The sequence below is a fragment of the Capra hircus genome (assembly GCF_001704415.2).
Source record: "Capra hircus breed San Clemente chromosome X unlocalized genomic scaffold, ASM170441v1, whole genome shotgun sequence".
NCBI lineage: Eukaryota > Metazoa > Chordata > Mammalia > Artiodactyla > Bovidae > Capra > Capra hircus.
This window is the reverse complement of record NW_017189517.1, coordinates 17,582,705-17,597,874: the sequence shown is the minus strand read 5'-3', so window position 1 is coordinate 17,597,874 and position 15,170 is coordinate 17,582,705. Positions and strand designations below refer to the sequence as shown.

Here is a 15,170-nt window from a genome sequence, read left to right as displayed (position 1 = left end):
GGCTTGGGATACATGTGCCATGTTCTTGTCTGATTAGGGATAAAAGAAAAGAGGACAAGGTCTTTGAATATTTCATTGTGTTATCACAAAAGTAGTACATTATGGTGAATGTTTTGACTATTCATTTATTAGTTTTCAAACCAAAAAAACCTTTTTAATTTGTAATGACGATCATGGTAACATTTCAAGGGAAATGTCTATTTTCAAGTATCTTCTATCAGATACTTTTTGTAAAATATCAAGATTCTCTTGCATAATACCAAATAATTCTTCTATATCTTGCTTTATTATTTTTAAACAATCATTTTTAATACTCTAAAACTGAAGGGTTGGTAACATTTATAAATATTGTGAAGGGTTATTTTGTTTTCAGAATTAATAATATGCTTTGGGGTTTAGATGTATTTAAGAATGCATTGCCTCTTTTCCCACTCTGCCCACTTCCAGAGCAAAGAAGTATGAAGTATCATAATTGATGTGAGAGATGTTTATCAGTCTAGAGGTAAAAGTCGTGGCTCATATCTATGTTTGCATTTGTTCCAGTTTGATTTTGTAAAGCTAATGGATGGAAAACAACTAGTCAAACAGGACTCCAAGAGCTCTGATGATACCCAGCATTCTCCTCGGAACCTAATCTTAACCTCACTGCAGGAAACAGGTTTCATAGAATATATGGACCAAGGGCCTTGGTATCTGGCATTTTACAATGATGGAAAAAAGATGGAACAAGTATTTGTGTTAACTACAGCAATTGGTAAGCTGCCTTGGCTATGATTTTGAATCGACAGCATAACTCCAGAAAGACACAATGATGAAAGTGATACAGATGTTATTGAAGCTTATTGCTCGTTCTGTCTTAAAGTCATTACTCAGGATACGTCACAATGAGACAGGTTTACATTGTTGTTGTCAGTAATGTTGTTTAAATGCAGATTAAGATTTTTAAAATGCTCCATTATTTGCGGCTATCTTAGGATACCTGCCATGCTCTTTTTTATATGTTTTCAACAGGAATAATACCCTGAATAACACTGTTACTGAGACTACATAGATGAAAACCTTCATGAAGAAGGGAAATGAGCAAGAGAAGCCCTGTTAATTCAAGTTCTATTTAAAAAGAAAAAGCAAATAAATACCTTTTTGAAATGGAAAACCTAGCATCAATCCAGTTCTTCTTTAGAACAACTGATTCTGGAAACATTAAGATTGCAAAATACAACCTGAGCATAGAGAAGAGTCTTAAGGATAATAACTTGGGTCATTCAGAGTTCTTTCTTTAGAACTGTTTAGTTTAAAAATCATCACAATGACTTGTTCACTGCACTCAGAGCCTATTAAAGAATGTTCTTTTCAGTACAATGTCTACACACACTCTTACTCATTTTCACCCTAGTTAATCAGAGAGAGCTCACTCTTGTCATTTTGGGAGGTGAAATCATTTGCCTTTATATAACCCTTTGTATGAATAAAGCTGAGCTCTTTAGCAAATTTAGAGCCCTAAGAGTATACAACTCATAGACACAGTATTTTACTGTGTGAATTTTCGTGAAACACATGTCTTTTAAAAGAAGGGAAAATATTTTACAGCTGTCAGTTTTCTATACAACTCTCACCACTTTATCCTTTAGTTAACCTGTTCTACCATATGTTTAGGATATCATGTTGATTGTTAATAGATATACCATCTGTTCTTTATAACAATTATATTCTATTTTTACTTGATGCTGAAGACCTTTTGTCAGTATAAAATGGTATTCCAGCCACAGATTATTAAAAACTTGCCTCTAAAGTAATCAGAAAGGCAATAAAAATGCACCAATGATTTTTCCCCTTAGAGAAAAGCTCCACTGATCTTACATCTTCAAAAGACAAAGTGTTTGTTAAATTGTGTATATATATATAATTTTTTTTTTAAGTCATGACACTGTTTTGCTTCTCAGAGATTCAGTAGGGGCAAATTCAACAATTGCATCTTTCATGATATTTGTCCACCAAGACTCAGTTTTGATAATGCAAACTAATCAGATATGAGAGATTTTCTCCTAAGAAATCAGAGCAATTAGAAGACTTAAAACATTTGTGAAAAGGATTTTCTCTCTTCCTGTTATCCTTACCCCTAAGTTCAAGTTAAAACACTAACCAAGCTATTAACCTTTCAAAAATCAATAGACCCAGAAACACGCTTGGAGTTTTCTTCATGTCCTTAATTCCTTTCCCAAAGACCCTAACCTTTGATATATAATTTCCTATTATCCAGAGATTAAGCTCTTAGTTTCATATGCAACAACATATTTGCTTCTTCCTTATGCAAGTCTGTTTCTTATTTCTCCTACAATTTCACTTAAAGAGAATTCAAGTGAATTTGCCAAAATGTGAAAGGTATATAAATTATTTACTCTCAATTCTCCCCATTATTTTTATGTTTTTGTAATTGTTAAAAGAGGATGATATATTTGTTCCTTTGTCTATTATGTGGTAATATTATAATCAGTTGGATTGATCGTAACTATATTTGGTCTGCTCATAGGGATCAAAACAGCATAATAACCATTTATTGAGTGACTAATAGAGGCGAGCAACTAGCCTGTATTACTATATGTTATTTTTTAGTTTCATGGACAAAGTTATGAATAAGCCAAAGTCTTCACCAACCAGCTCAATAACATGATAATATATACCATTAATGGAGTGACATTCTGCCCCAAGCACTCTACATTCAGTTATCCTGTTTGATTCTCATCACAAGCCTAGCATAGGTATAGTGGTACTTATATTACAAATAAGAAATCAGAGACTTGGGATGAGTAAAGAAGTCTCACAGCCAGCAAGTGGCAAAATTGATATTGGGGACACTCAATATCTCTGATTCCAAGCCCCTGCTCTTTAGAACATTCTCATTCCATAGGATTATTCATTAGGTTTGGTTTCTCCCATGAGAAAATCTGCCAGAAGCAAAACCCATCATCAGCGCAGATGCAGATCCCAAAGCTCTAGCATAAGAACAGGGTTTTAATCATAGAACTTTAAAATAATTCTCAACTCTAATGAACTGGTGTCTAGGAAGTGATTCTGGAGTAAGATTTAAAAGATAGAAGACAAACTTCCTGCAGGCCATTATAAATAGAAAAGCACATTCTTTTTCATCACTAGTTATTTATGTGTTTCTGCTGTAGCCATCCTCTTCTGGAGTCCCTAGGCTATCCCAATGTCTCTTTGATACCCAGTGGAGGTGGCAGCTTCCAAAACCTCCTCCATTGCCTTCTCTTCTCATTTGCATTGCAGGTGTTAATCTCTGTGCAGCATTACGGGCCTCGGGACAATTCTTAGATAGTCAATAAGCCAGAGAGATTTTTATTTATTTTGATAGCAAATTTTATTAAACATTTTCTCTCTCTGGTAGCTACATTCCCACAAGGCTGCTTCCATGAAGCTGTCAATACGACCTGATATGAAATTAAATTCAAGTATATTTACCTTTGAAATTTTCCTCTATAGCCTCCTATTAACCATGCAGGGCAGGGAAAATCCAAATGTAGATTTAAGAATGGCCACTTCTTTTTGGTACAAGAAAGCAAAACAAGAAAAGAGATAATAATTGTTCCATCTCTGAATGAAAAGAAATAAGACTCTTTGTGCCTTTTTGTAATGATCTTTTAAATAAAGGTATGATTTTCTGAAAATAACTAATATTTTAATGAGTTAAAAAGTGGTTAGCTCATTGTCAAATGTTACATTCCTGCCAGCCCAGTTTTCAGCAAATGCCATGTGTCAGGTCTTATCCAGTTCAGTTTTCTAGCACAGGGATCAGAGAACAGACCATTGTAAACTTGCAAAAAAGAATCTGATGTGTTCATATGGATGTCAGAAGAATAATCTCCTCTGTAGATAGGATAGCCATCCAACACGGCCACTGGATTCATTCTCAGCTTCCTAAGGATCCCCTAAATGGACAAGATGCCACGTTTTTCCTCTTGCTTTTCTTCTGCCCAAGGCAGAATTCCAAGTCTAGAAGCACTAGTTCTCAATGCTTTAATTCAGTCTTCACCTGCAGGGTCACTTGAGGTATTTGTTAGAATGTAGATTACTGGGCTGCATCTTCAGAGATGGGGGCTTCCCAAGTGGTGCTAGAGGTAAAGAGTCCTCCTGCCAATGCAGGAGACACAAGAGATGCAGGTTTGATCCCTGGGTCAGGAAGATCCCCTGGAGTAGAAAATGGCACCCCACTCCAGTGTTCTTGCCTGGAAAGTTTCATGAGCAGAGGAGCCTGGTGGGCTACAGTCGTTGAGACTGCAGAGTTGGACACCACTGAGCAACTGAGCATGACTAATATCCTCAGAGATAGAGTCAATAAATCTGGTGTGAAGCTCGGGTATCTGCATTTTAAGTACTTCAGGTGATCCTCCTGATGTAGGTGGTCAAAAGGCCACAATTGAAGAAATGCTATTTCTCAACTCTCATTATGAATTCTCAGAGTTCAGTGGAAGACACCAAGACTACTTACTAGAATATTTCCTTCTGATTGGAAATAGCTTATCCAAGTAAAACTAGATGAAGTAGATGGTTTGTATTGAAAAGAAAAAACTGGTGCCTATGAGAAGTATGAGTGTAATGGGCCAGAACATAAAAGTCAGAATCCAGGAGTGCTAAGTTATAGAAAACGTACGGAAAAAAGTCATGAAAAGGTGGGGTTTTTTAAACTGCAGGAGTAAAGTATACATATCATAATAGGTCGTGGACTTGGAATTTGATGCTGTTACACTCAAATAAAATTTTAAACTAAAAACAGTTTTCAATATCATTGTCAGAGACTGATTTTTATAAAACTTTATAACTCTTCAATTAAGTTACTTAGCACAAGATTGGTCAAAGTTCTGTTGTATTGAAGATACTATGTCACCAGAACTATGTACAAGCACCTTCAAAGCCTTCTCAATTCCCCCTGAAACCTATTCTTCTCTAAGAATGGATTGAAGGGAAATTAGTGGCAAAGAACTGATACGCATTTACAGCCAAGAAAGCATTTCTCAACAAAATGCTTAGGTTCTAGTGCTTTTCATGGTGGTGAGTTTAATATGAACACTTACTTTAAAAGCTTTCCATTGTCACTTATTAGTGAAAATGAAATACCTGATTATCATATTTAAGCTGTCAAGATAGTAGATTAAACATTTTAAGGTGATAGAGAAGACATTTTTCTTTGCTACCACCTAAATTTAAAAAATAAACAATAGACTTCATTTTCTGGGTTATATTTTAAAGCCCTTTTTGCTTTTGAGAAATGACCTATAATCCTAGTACATTTTTAGTTTTATCATAAATGTCTTTTAAGAATACAGCTCATCTAGCCCCTTGATGCATTTTAGAGGTGAGGTTGGTTTTTAGTCCCACTCTTGAATAGCCAATTCAGCAAATCCAGGGTGCTTTAAATAATTTGGTACTGTGACCTCTTACAGAAATCTTTGGCATCTGACTTTAGACAGTAAGTGCTTTGTAGACAGCAGAGGGCAAAGATTGTTATAGGCCCAGGGTTTTTGCAACTTAGAAAAAAATAAAGACTCAATAGCCTATAGGTTTGTTCTTTTTTTTTCTTCTTTTTCTCTCTATTAATAGAAATAATGGATGACTGTTCGACAAACTGCAATGGAAATGGAGAATGTATCTCTGGCCATTGTCACTGCTTCCCAGGATTCCTTGGACCTGACTGTGCTAGAGGTAAGGTTGCCCTGTTATACCGATTGGTTAGGGAACTTGATGTCACTTGAGAACTTAGAGTTAGTAACAATAGGAAGAGGAGGAGGGATAGGACTGATAGTAGCAGTAGCAACACCCCCGATGGTCTCTACCAAAAGTTGAGCACTTGCTCTGCCAGGCACCATTCTCAACATTTTGTGGTACTTTTAATTCATATATTGTATAATAATCCTATGATATAGATCGATTACCCCGGTTTAATGGGCAAAGAAATAACATCAGAGAAGTCAAATCACTTAACTAAGGTTATCTAACCACTGAGATACCTGGATCCTCTGAAACCAACCACTCCATGATATTGGATTGGCCAAACAGTTAATTCAGGTTTTTCCATAGCATCTTATGGAAAAGCCCAAGCAAACCTTTCGGCCAACTCAGTACTTCTGTTCCCTTCATAAACTCATTTATAATGGAGGAACTTTGGGTAACCACTTGTACAAATTAGGGTAAACAGGAAGAGGTGGACAGTCACCAGCTGGCTGAGTAGCTTACAAGGGAAAGACTGGGAAGGCAGAAGTTAAAGTTTCGAACTTTACTAAACCAGACTTGCCCATAGTTTAATGCTTGAAAAGCTGTGGGTAGATCATGCTGGGTTTTCCCCATAGGCTTACAGTTATTATCCATACTTTAGAGATGCTTTCTGCTTGTTCACAATGTGTTCTTAAAGTTCTCAGCCTGCTAATACTTTCATCTCAGGTTTCTCAGGCACTCAGTTTCTTTAGATTAAATTCTATTCAGCAGAGAATTCAATAGCACTTGCTAGATTCCCAGTTCTCCAATAGATCTTACGGAGGTTGTGGGGTAGAAGCAGAGGTTATGGCTGGTATGGAAAAAAATGAATAAGATGAGATATAGGCCCTGCCCTCAGGGAGGTCCATATTTTTTTTTAATAAGAAGACTAAGAATGACAGAGCAAAGTGAATGTTCCAATGAAGGTCTGCACAGCTGGAATAGGCACAGACATCTGTCCAGTACCAATCTCTAAATGGCCAACTTTTGAAAGATAACACTCTATAATAGGAATACCTCCCTCCTAGTTTTATGAATTTTATCTGCTTGAGGAAGAAACACCAAAAGAGAGACAAATCCTAACTTATAATAATGACGATGGTGATGATGATAGTTGTTTAAGAGTATCGAAAGCAAGTGCTTGAAATAATTTCTTCACTCAGGGTGTTTTTATAATTTATCTTTTCCCCAATCCCATAAGAGGAAAATTCTGTTTGTAATCATGAACATGTGCCGATTTAATAAAGGCTAAGCCAGAAATAGTACAATTTTTTTGCCAGAAATATTATATGAGAATCGATAGAGAATTGCTCTTTGGAGATTTTACAAGCATTATGAGAACATTACAAGTTCATTTGCCAACCTTCAGATTCGTGCCCTGTGCTGTGTGGTGGGAATGGAGAATATGAAAAAGGACACTGTGTCTGCCGAAATGGCTGGAAGGGGCCAGAGTGCGACGTTCCAGAAGAGCAATGCATTGATCCAACGTGCTTTGGCCACGGCACCTGCATCATGGGAGTTTGCATCTGTGTGCCAGGATACAAAGGAGAAATATGCGAGGAAGGTCAGAGCCCTCTGTTAATATATTGCTTCAGGCTTTTCTCTCACTGAATGGTCCAAGGTGTCATTCTGTATTTCTAGAAGAGACATAAGTGGTCTTTGCAAACTATAAATGCACAACATGTCTACTTAGTACATGGAGCAATGGGAGTTCATGTCTCTTCTGACAGCCTCTAATAATAACATGAGGTCATACCTCTGACCCTTACAGAGCAGTAGTGGAAAATGCTGTACGCCCTCCTCATTTTAACACTGTTTTATGATGAAAATTTCCATCATGATTATTTTAGGTGTTAATTTATAAGCTTTCGTTATTACAGAGTGCACTAGGCTACATCTTTCTCTAAAGCACATAATAAAAATAATATTATTATGCACATTTGGAACCATTTCATAAATGTTTTCTTTGGGAGTGACTTGTAATTACCATTATTATTATTGCTTTATATTATTTATTTTTATATACCTCATGCTGAAACTTGACCTCCCTGCCTAAGGAAGTAGACTTACCACTAATGAGTTTCAGGACAATGCCTTTATATTAAAATTTACCCCAAAGGAGCATTTACACATACATGCACAATAATTTTATCATTTACAAAACATACTTCGAAACAGCAGTAGTTTTATCATTTAAAGAAGACACATTGGAAAATAAGTTTGCTAGTAATCAGACCTTTTTCATGCCACATTCCTCAAATAAGACTGATTTCAGAAATAATATTAAACCATTACCATGGGAGATGGTCTCATCACAACTGTTGTTCAGGAAATAGATTGCTGAAAATGCACTATAATTGCTTTTTAAAGATGGCTCATTAAGACTATTACACAGCATTTTAAAGGGTTTAATCTCATTCTGCTCCATGAGCAAACAAGAGTTTAGCTTTCCACCTTCCATTATCCATAGTAGAATTTTGGTGTGAAGATTGTATCTGTTCCAATATGAATGTCATTGGGCCTTGACAAGGCAGTAAAGTTCCTGACTTACTTTTAGAAGCTGTTTTTATGGGGATCCATCAGCAATCATGATATTTAAGCTATACATTCAGATGCTATACAGATGCACACATGTTTTCACCCCCCAAAAACATGGTGTCTATTACAACATCTACAGTCTGCCCTGAAAAACATTTAGCCTAAGTTAGACCGTTCTAATTTAAATTTTCTAAATAGTTGAAAAAGGACTTAGCTACAGTTTGCCTTCTAGGCCACAAAGAAAATTTATAGACTAACCAAGATAGCAAGGAGTACCACGTTTAAAGGTAGAAACTTTCCAAATACAATTTTTTTTAATAAAAAATGTTTTATGTCAGATTTCACAAACAGGCTGAATGGGTGCATGGGTGGATTTTGTTTGTTTCACTAAATGGTGGTGGTGGTATTTTCATTGTTGTTTAATGTGATGTATTTTGCAAAATTTAAAATAGAGAAGCATCATATAAAAATCTCTATTTCTGGCCTCTCTGGAGCAACAAAAATATCTGGTAACCCTGAGCCCACATTCCTACATAGTAGCAATGATTGGAGCCAATTAACAGCAACTTGGGCTTTCCTAGTAGCTCAGGCAATAAAGAATCCACCTGCAATGCAGGAGACCTGGGTTCGATCCCTTGGTCGGGAAGATCCCCTGTGGAGGAGGAAATGGCAACCCACTCCAGTATTCTTGCCTAGAGAATCCCATGGACAGATGAGCCAGACAGGCTATACAGTCCATGGGGTAGCAAAAAGTCAGATATGACTCAGCAACCAACACACAGACACACACAGCAGCAGCAGCTTCCTTTAAACTGGACACTTATTCCCAGCACACCCTGCTTTCTTATATCCAGCCCACCTCATTCATGTCTGCAACCCACCTGGTCCCTGCAGCCAAATGACTTTGTGCCTCTGACTTAAGTATGACTTACCTAGTCATTGAAGATGGTCTTCTAAAAAACAATAAAACTATATTAAGTTAAATACTATTTTATTTATTAAAATTGTTATATTTTGATGCAACAAAATTACCTCCTTCTGAAATAATATCGTACGCTAAAGAACCTGCCTGCCAATGCAGGAGACATAAGAGACTTGGGTTTGATCCCTGGATTGGGAAGATCCCCTGGAGGAGGGCATGGCAACCCACTCCAGTATTCTTGTCTGGAGAATCCCTATGGACAGGGGAGCCTAGTGGGCTACAGTCTATAGGGTCGCAGAGTCGGACACAACTGAAGTGACTGAGCGCGTGTGCGCGCACACACACACACACACACACACACACACACAGACTTTTCCTTTCCCTCCAAATAATGAATAGATCAAATTAGATGTACCTTCTGGTGTTTATTTGCTGATTAGCTTAGGTATTAAAGCATTGTGCTAATGACCCTGAGATCATGGGCTAATTATAATGGCAATAACACTAATTATAAAATGCTTAGTTAGACTCAATTCTATTCCATGGCACATTTGTTGTTGCTGTTTAGTCACTAAGTTGTGTCCAACTCTTTGCAACCTTATGGACTGTAGCCCTTGAGGCTCCTCTGTCCATGGGATTTTCCAGGCAAGAATATTGGAGTGGGTTGCCATTTTCTCCTCCAGGGGATCTTCCCTGACTCAGGGATGGAACCCACATCTCCTGCATTGCAGGCAGATTCTTTATCACTGAGCCACCTGGGAAGCCCATTCCATGGCACATGCTACACGCTAAGTCTAGGCCAGTCTTGCAAATGATGGCAGATCGTGTCAGTCTGTTTCCATTGCTAGAAGAGTAATTGAAAGCGTACATCCTCATAATGGTTAGGTTATTTTGGTCTCATCTTAGTTGTATGTGAAGATCAGAAATGTGGACATCGACTTTCCCATTACCTGTGGGGTGGTCACTCAGTTAAAAGCACAAAATAATTTTCCCCAAGGCAACCATAGAAATCTACTTGTGAAATAGTTTAGAGTATTTGTTAGAATGTGTCCAAAAATTTCCAGACTTCACAGAATCAGAGTCAAATATAATTGAGTCTGTGATATTCTAAAGCATTGAAAACTATGTCACAGTGTCCTGGTAGAAGGAGAATCCACGAGGCAAAGAATTTTTAAATTGTGTTTAAAATGTTACATTTTCAGTGCTTCTTAGATATAAATGAGAGATTATAAGAAATTAGTCATATGATTCCATGAAATAGCAGTCACCTCAACCAATACCTTAAATAATCCAAACTTAAATATATATATAAAAATTCCTCTAAACACATCAAATAAAAGCCATTTCTGGGAGCTATGATTCCAATTTCAGAAACAGGGAATGACTTACCAAAACTTCTTGATTTTTTTTTTTTTTTTTTTTTTGCAAAGCTGAGGAATCCCTACTGAAGGCTCATTCTGGTCCACCCACCCACTTGTGTGGGAGTGCTACACACTGCTCTTAATTTCATAGAACGTATCTGTGGTTTCCTTCTTCTACATTTAGATTGCAACCTTTATGGTAGCCTACCATGTTTTTAAGTGTTGATAATATTCTGGTTCAAACACAGCATTTATGTAAGTCATTTTATTGCCTAATGAAAATAGCATAAATAATGTAATATTGGAAAATCAATGTATCTCAGTGTCCTGGCCACACCTGTTCACTTTCAACCTTCCCCCCTCACCCTCGCCTTTTTTTTTTTATTCTGGCCTTCAGAGGACTGCTTAGACCCCATGTGTTCTGGCCATGGCATCTGTGTAAAAGGAGAATGTCACTGTTCTACTGGTTGGGGAGGAGTCAACTGTGAAACTCCACTTCCAATATGTCAGGAGCAGTGCTCAGGACACGGGACTTTTCTTCTGGATGCTGGCACGTGCAGCTGCGATCCCAAGTGGACAGGGGCTGACTGCTCAACAGGTACATCAGAGTCTAATTTTTCACCCCCTTCCCTCACTCCTGAGTTCTTACTGGTCTTTACCTTAAGGTAATATTTCTTAAAGTCAGATCTGTATGACTTCATGTATGCCTTCATAAGGGGCTTCCACATGTTCCCTAGGCTTGTATTTTACTGAATTTTCATATACGACACACCACTGAGCTTTTCATTGCATTTTTCATTGTTATAGTTCTGTAGTTGAACCTCTGTCTTCATTTTGCACTCTCCTGTAGTTATTCCATCCATTTTGGAGTCTGTTATGATCAGTTCTCTATAGATTATTTCAAATCTATGTCTTACTTCACTCTGGATGACAATCCCTAGGTCCATCCATGTTGCTACAAATGGCATCATTTTATTCTTTCCTATGGCTGAGTAGCATTCCATTGTATATATGCACTACGTCTTCTTTATCCATTCCTCTGTTGATGAACATCTAGGTTGCCTCCATATCTTGACTATTGTAAACAGTGCTGCAATGAACATTGGGGTTCATGTATCTTTTCAAGTTAGTTTTCTCTGGATATATGCCTAAGAGTGGGATTGCTGGATCATATGGCGACTCTATTTTTAGTGTTTTAAAGAATCTTCATACTGTATTCCATAATGGTTGTGCCAATTTTCATTCCCCCAACAGTGTAGGAGGGTTCCCTTTTCTGACTTTGGAAACATCTTAATACTTGAATGAACACTAAAAAGATGATTATATGTTTATCAGGTGGATTTAAGAGCCAAGAACATTCCAGGCAGAAGGAATAATTTAAGAAATGTGAATCCAAATATTCCATTTGGCGACTTGCTAGTCATTGGGTGTGGCTGCACCTAGGAATCCAGAAGATATAATTGGAGAGATGGGCAGGGATGAGAACACAGGGAGTTTTGTTTACACGCCATGCTAAGGAACTTGCATTTCTTCTTGACACAGTAAGAAGCTACTGCGTGGTTTATAACAGATTGTGTTTTAGGTCAAGGTTAGGAAACAGGACATGGTTACTATATAAGTGCTGCTGGAGGCAGGAATTATCACTAACTATGATTTCTACATTGAGAGATTGGGTGACTGATCACAAGTCTTAGTTGCAGCCTGTGAAATCTAGTTCCCTGACCAGGAATCGAACTCGAGCCTCCTGCATTGGGAACACGAAGTCTTAGCCACTGGACCACCAGAGAAGTCCGCTTAAGTATTCTATAAACAGATTTTCCTTGAGCACTTACTGTGGGCCATGGGCTAACTCTCGGGATACATCAGTGAGGAGTACATGATTCCTGCACTACTGGGACTTTCAGTCTGGCTGGAGGAGATAGAGTCAACAATGAATAAGAGCTATACAAATCTTTGAAACAAGAGGAAAGTGAGAGCTAGTGAGGTTAAATTATTTTTCCAAGGTCATAGAGCTGGCTAATTGCAAACCTGAAAGTTGTTTTCAGGACTGTTGATTTCATCCCACATTTAGCACTTCTTTTCAGCCTCCACCCTCACCCCCTCCAAAGGGAGAGTTAGACAAGGAGCAGGGACTCAGGTGAATAGATTAGCTTATGGAAAAGGGAACATTCAAGGAAATGAAGGGCATCAAATATCCACTGCATTCTTGTCCAGATAGAACATGGATTCAAGGTAGGCTAAATTAGAATGGGGGCTTCCCTGATAGCTCAGTTGGTAAAGAATCCGCTTGCAATGCAGGAGACCCTAGTTCGATTCCTGAGTTGGGAAGATGTGCTGCAGAAGGGATAGGCTACCCACTCCAGTATGCTTGGGCTTCCTTTGTGGCTCAGCTGGTACAGAATCCACCTGCAATGTGGGAGACCTGGGTTCGATCCCTGGGTTGGGAAGATCCCCTGGAGAAGGGAAAGGCTACCCACTCCAGTATTCTGGACTGGAGAATTCCATGGACTGACTATATAGTCCATGGAGTTGCAAAAAGTCAGACACGACTGAGCAATTTCCACTTTCACTTTCAAATTAGAAAGTGCACTAAAGCTACATCCATCCATTCTGGATGCAATAGAACAAGGACACTAGGAGCACCTCTTGGTCAGAGAAGCAAAAGGGTGAATAGGTATGACCCCAAACTCTGCAGTCTCTCAAGCAAAAGCCTTCCTAATAAAACTACCAACTTGAAAAACAGGGAAAGGAAATGCCTTCTGAATCTCCGGTGTCATGGTAGGAATAGTCCTTCTGTGATTTTTAAGCTCCATAAAGGTTGTTCCCACAGAGCATATTTAACCATCGAGATGATCTCACTGTGCAGACTTTTAATTGAGTATGCTCAGTACAGGAAGCAATTTAACATCTGATTCTTATAATGGATCATGTCATTTCAAAGGTGGATATGCTCTTTGCCATTGATCATTCTCTTCCTCTAAGCACATGAAGCTTAGCTGTTAGCATGTTAACTGTGTTGCTCTGATACCAAGGGGACTGCAGTGAATGGTTTACTGATTATTTTCAGTCTGTTTTCTAGGTACACTGAGTATTGTTAGCGGCTCTGAATGGATACTTGATATAGGGTTCTTTCACCTGGAGGTCTCATGGTACTTCACAAAGGTTAACTCATTAGTCTTTTAAAAACACCTCAAGGGGAATACAACAGAAGCTTGTTATAACATAGTTTAGATTTGGATATACTGCAGGTCAAATCATGCTCCCTTAAAATAGAGCTCCTTGCCATGAAATCTCAGTAATACATTTAGCCCTATACTGAAGATACTGGCCGCAGCTTCGAAGATCGGCATTGTAAAACACATCTACTACATTTCTTTCATAAAATCTGGCTTCTCCTGGTCTCATAGTCTCTGAGGAGGAGCATAAAAGCAGAATTTAGAGCTTTGTACTCCTTTCTTCTTGATGAAACTTCCTGTGAGCCACTCTATCTATTGTTATTCTCAGATAACAGACTGTGAAATTTATGGAAGATAAGCATCCACAAAGAGAGGACAGTTTCTGTCCTTTCTACCATAATCCCCTCTCATTATCCTGGATCTTAGAACTGGATAAATCAGCTAGAGAGATGGAACATTAGGTCCTGAAGTATTCCTGAAGTATGGACCATAGCCTTCCAGGCTTCTTTGTCCAGGAAATTTTTCAGGCAAGAATACTGGACTGAGCCACCTGGGAAGCTTAAGGCTTTGTCGTAAGGATATTTATTTTCAGGCTATCCTATGACATGTGGCCATTTTGTCCATTGGAGAGATGACACTGTGTGTGTGCTTGTGCTCATGTGTGCTTGTGTGTGTATTCACAGCATAGTGATTTTGAGTAACTCATTTAAATTTTTTGAGTCTCAGCTGCCTCATTTTTGAAATGGTAGAAGATTAGCCAAGTGGCTCTTGAGACCCTTTTCAACACTGAAATCTATGGTTCTTTAGCCTGTCTATTGAGCTGTTGACACTGATTATCGATGGTTTGTGGATATAGTTCATAAACTCTCAACTCCGTATTGTTTATGGTGAGAAAATATTAATTGCAAATAACTTTGTTTATGTTATAATGAAACCCACACTTTAATATATAAACCATTTTGTTTGAGAATCTACCTCTATTTGTAGAGATACACATGTACACACACATAAACGTGTGTATATAACAATGTCTTGTTATGTTTTTAAGTGTTCCCTAATGGATGGTGATATGCATCTACTAATAAAACAGATAATTAGAGGAGGAAGTTGTAAAAGGCTCATATAATTATAATTGCAAGAAAAACTTTCCTTGATTATACAAGTATCGTATGCTTTTAGAACATTATTCATTTTCCCCTTTATTGAAAGCGCCAATAATCAAAAGGTTTTCATCTGATTCTACATGTCTGTCACATATAATGCATCACTTTCCTGAAATTTCCAGGTATTGAGTAGGTCATTTGAAATGATTAGTGTACACTGTATTTTTCCTATAGATATTACAGTAACAGCAGGGTTGTACATGCCATTTGATAAAGAAGCTTTGTTCAAAACAGAATGTACATGCTACGG

At 37.9% G+C, this 15,170-nt stretch overlaps 1 protein-coding gene across 1 annotated transcript in view; it reads left to right on the top strand.

The window, feature by feature from the left end:
• TENM1 (teneurin transmembrane protein 1) overlaps nucleotides 1–15,170 on the top strand; it is a 986,510-nt gene that overhangs the window by 616,515 nt on the left and 354,825 nt on the right. Inside the window, exons 11-14 of the mRNA XM_018044162.1 lie at nucleotides 544–754; nucleotides 5,611–5,712; nucleotides 7,130–7,324; nucleotides 10,979–11,179. Coding sequence (XP_017899651.1) covers nucleotides 544–754; nucleotides 5,611–5,712; nucleotides 7,130–7,324; nucleotides 10,979–11,179 — 709 coding nt within the window. The remainder of the gene's footprint in view (nucleotides 1–543; nucleotides 755–5,610; nucleotides 5,713–7,129; nucleotides 7,325–10,978; nucleotides 11,180–15,170) is intronic.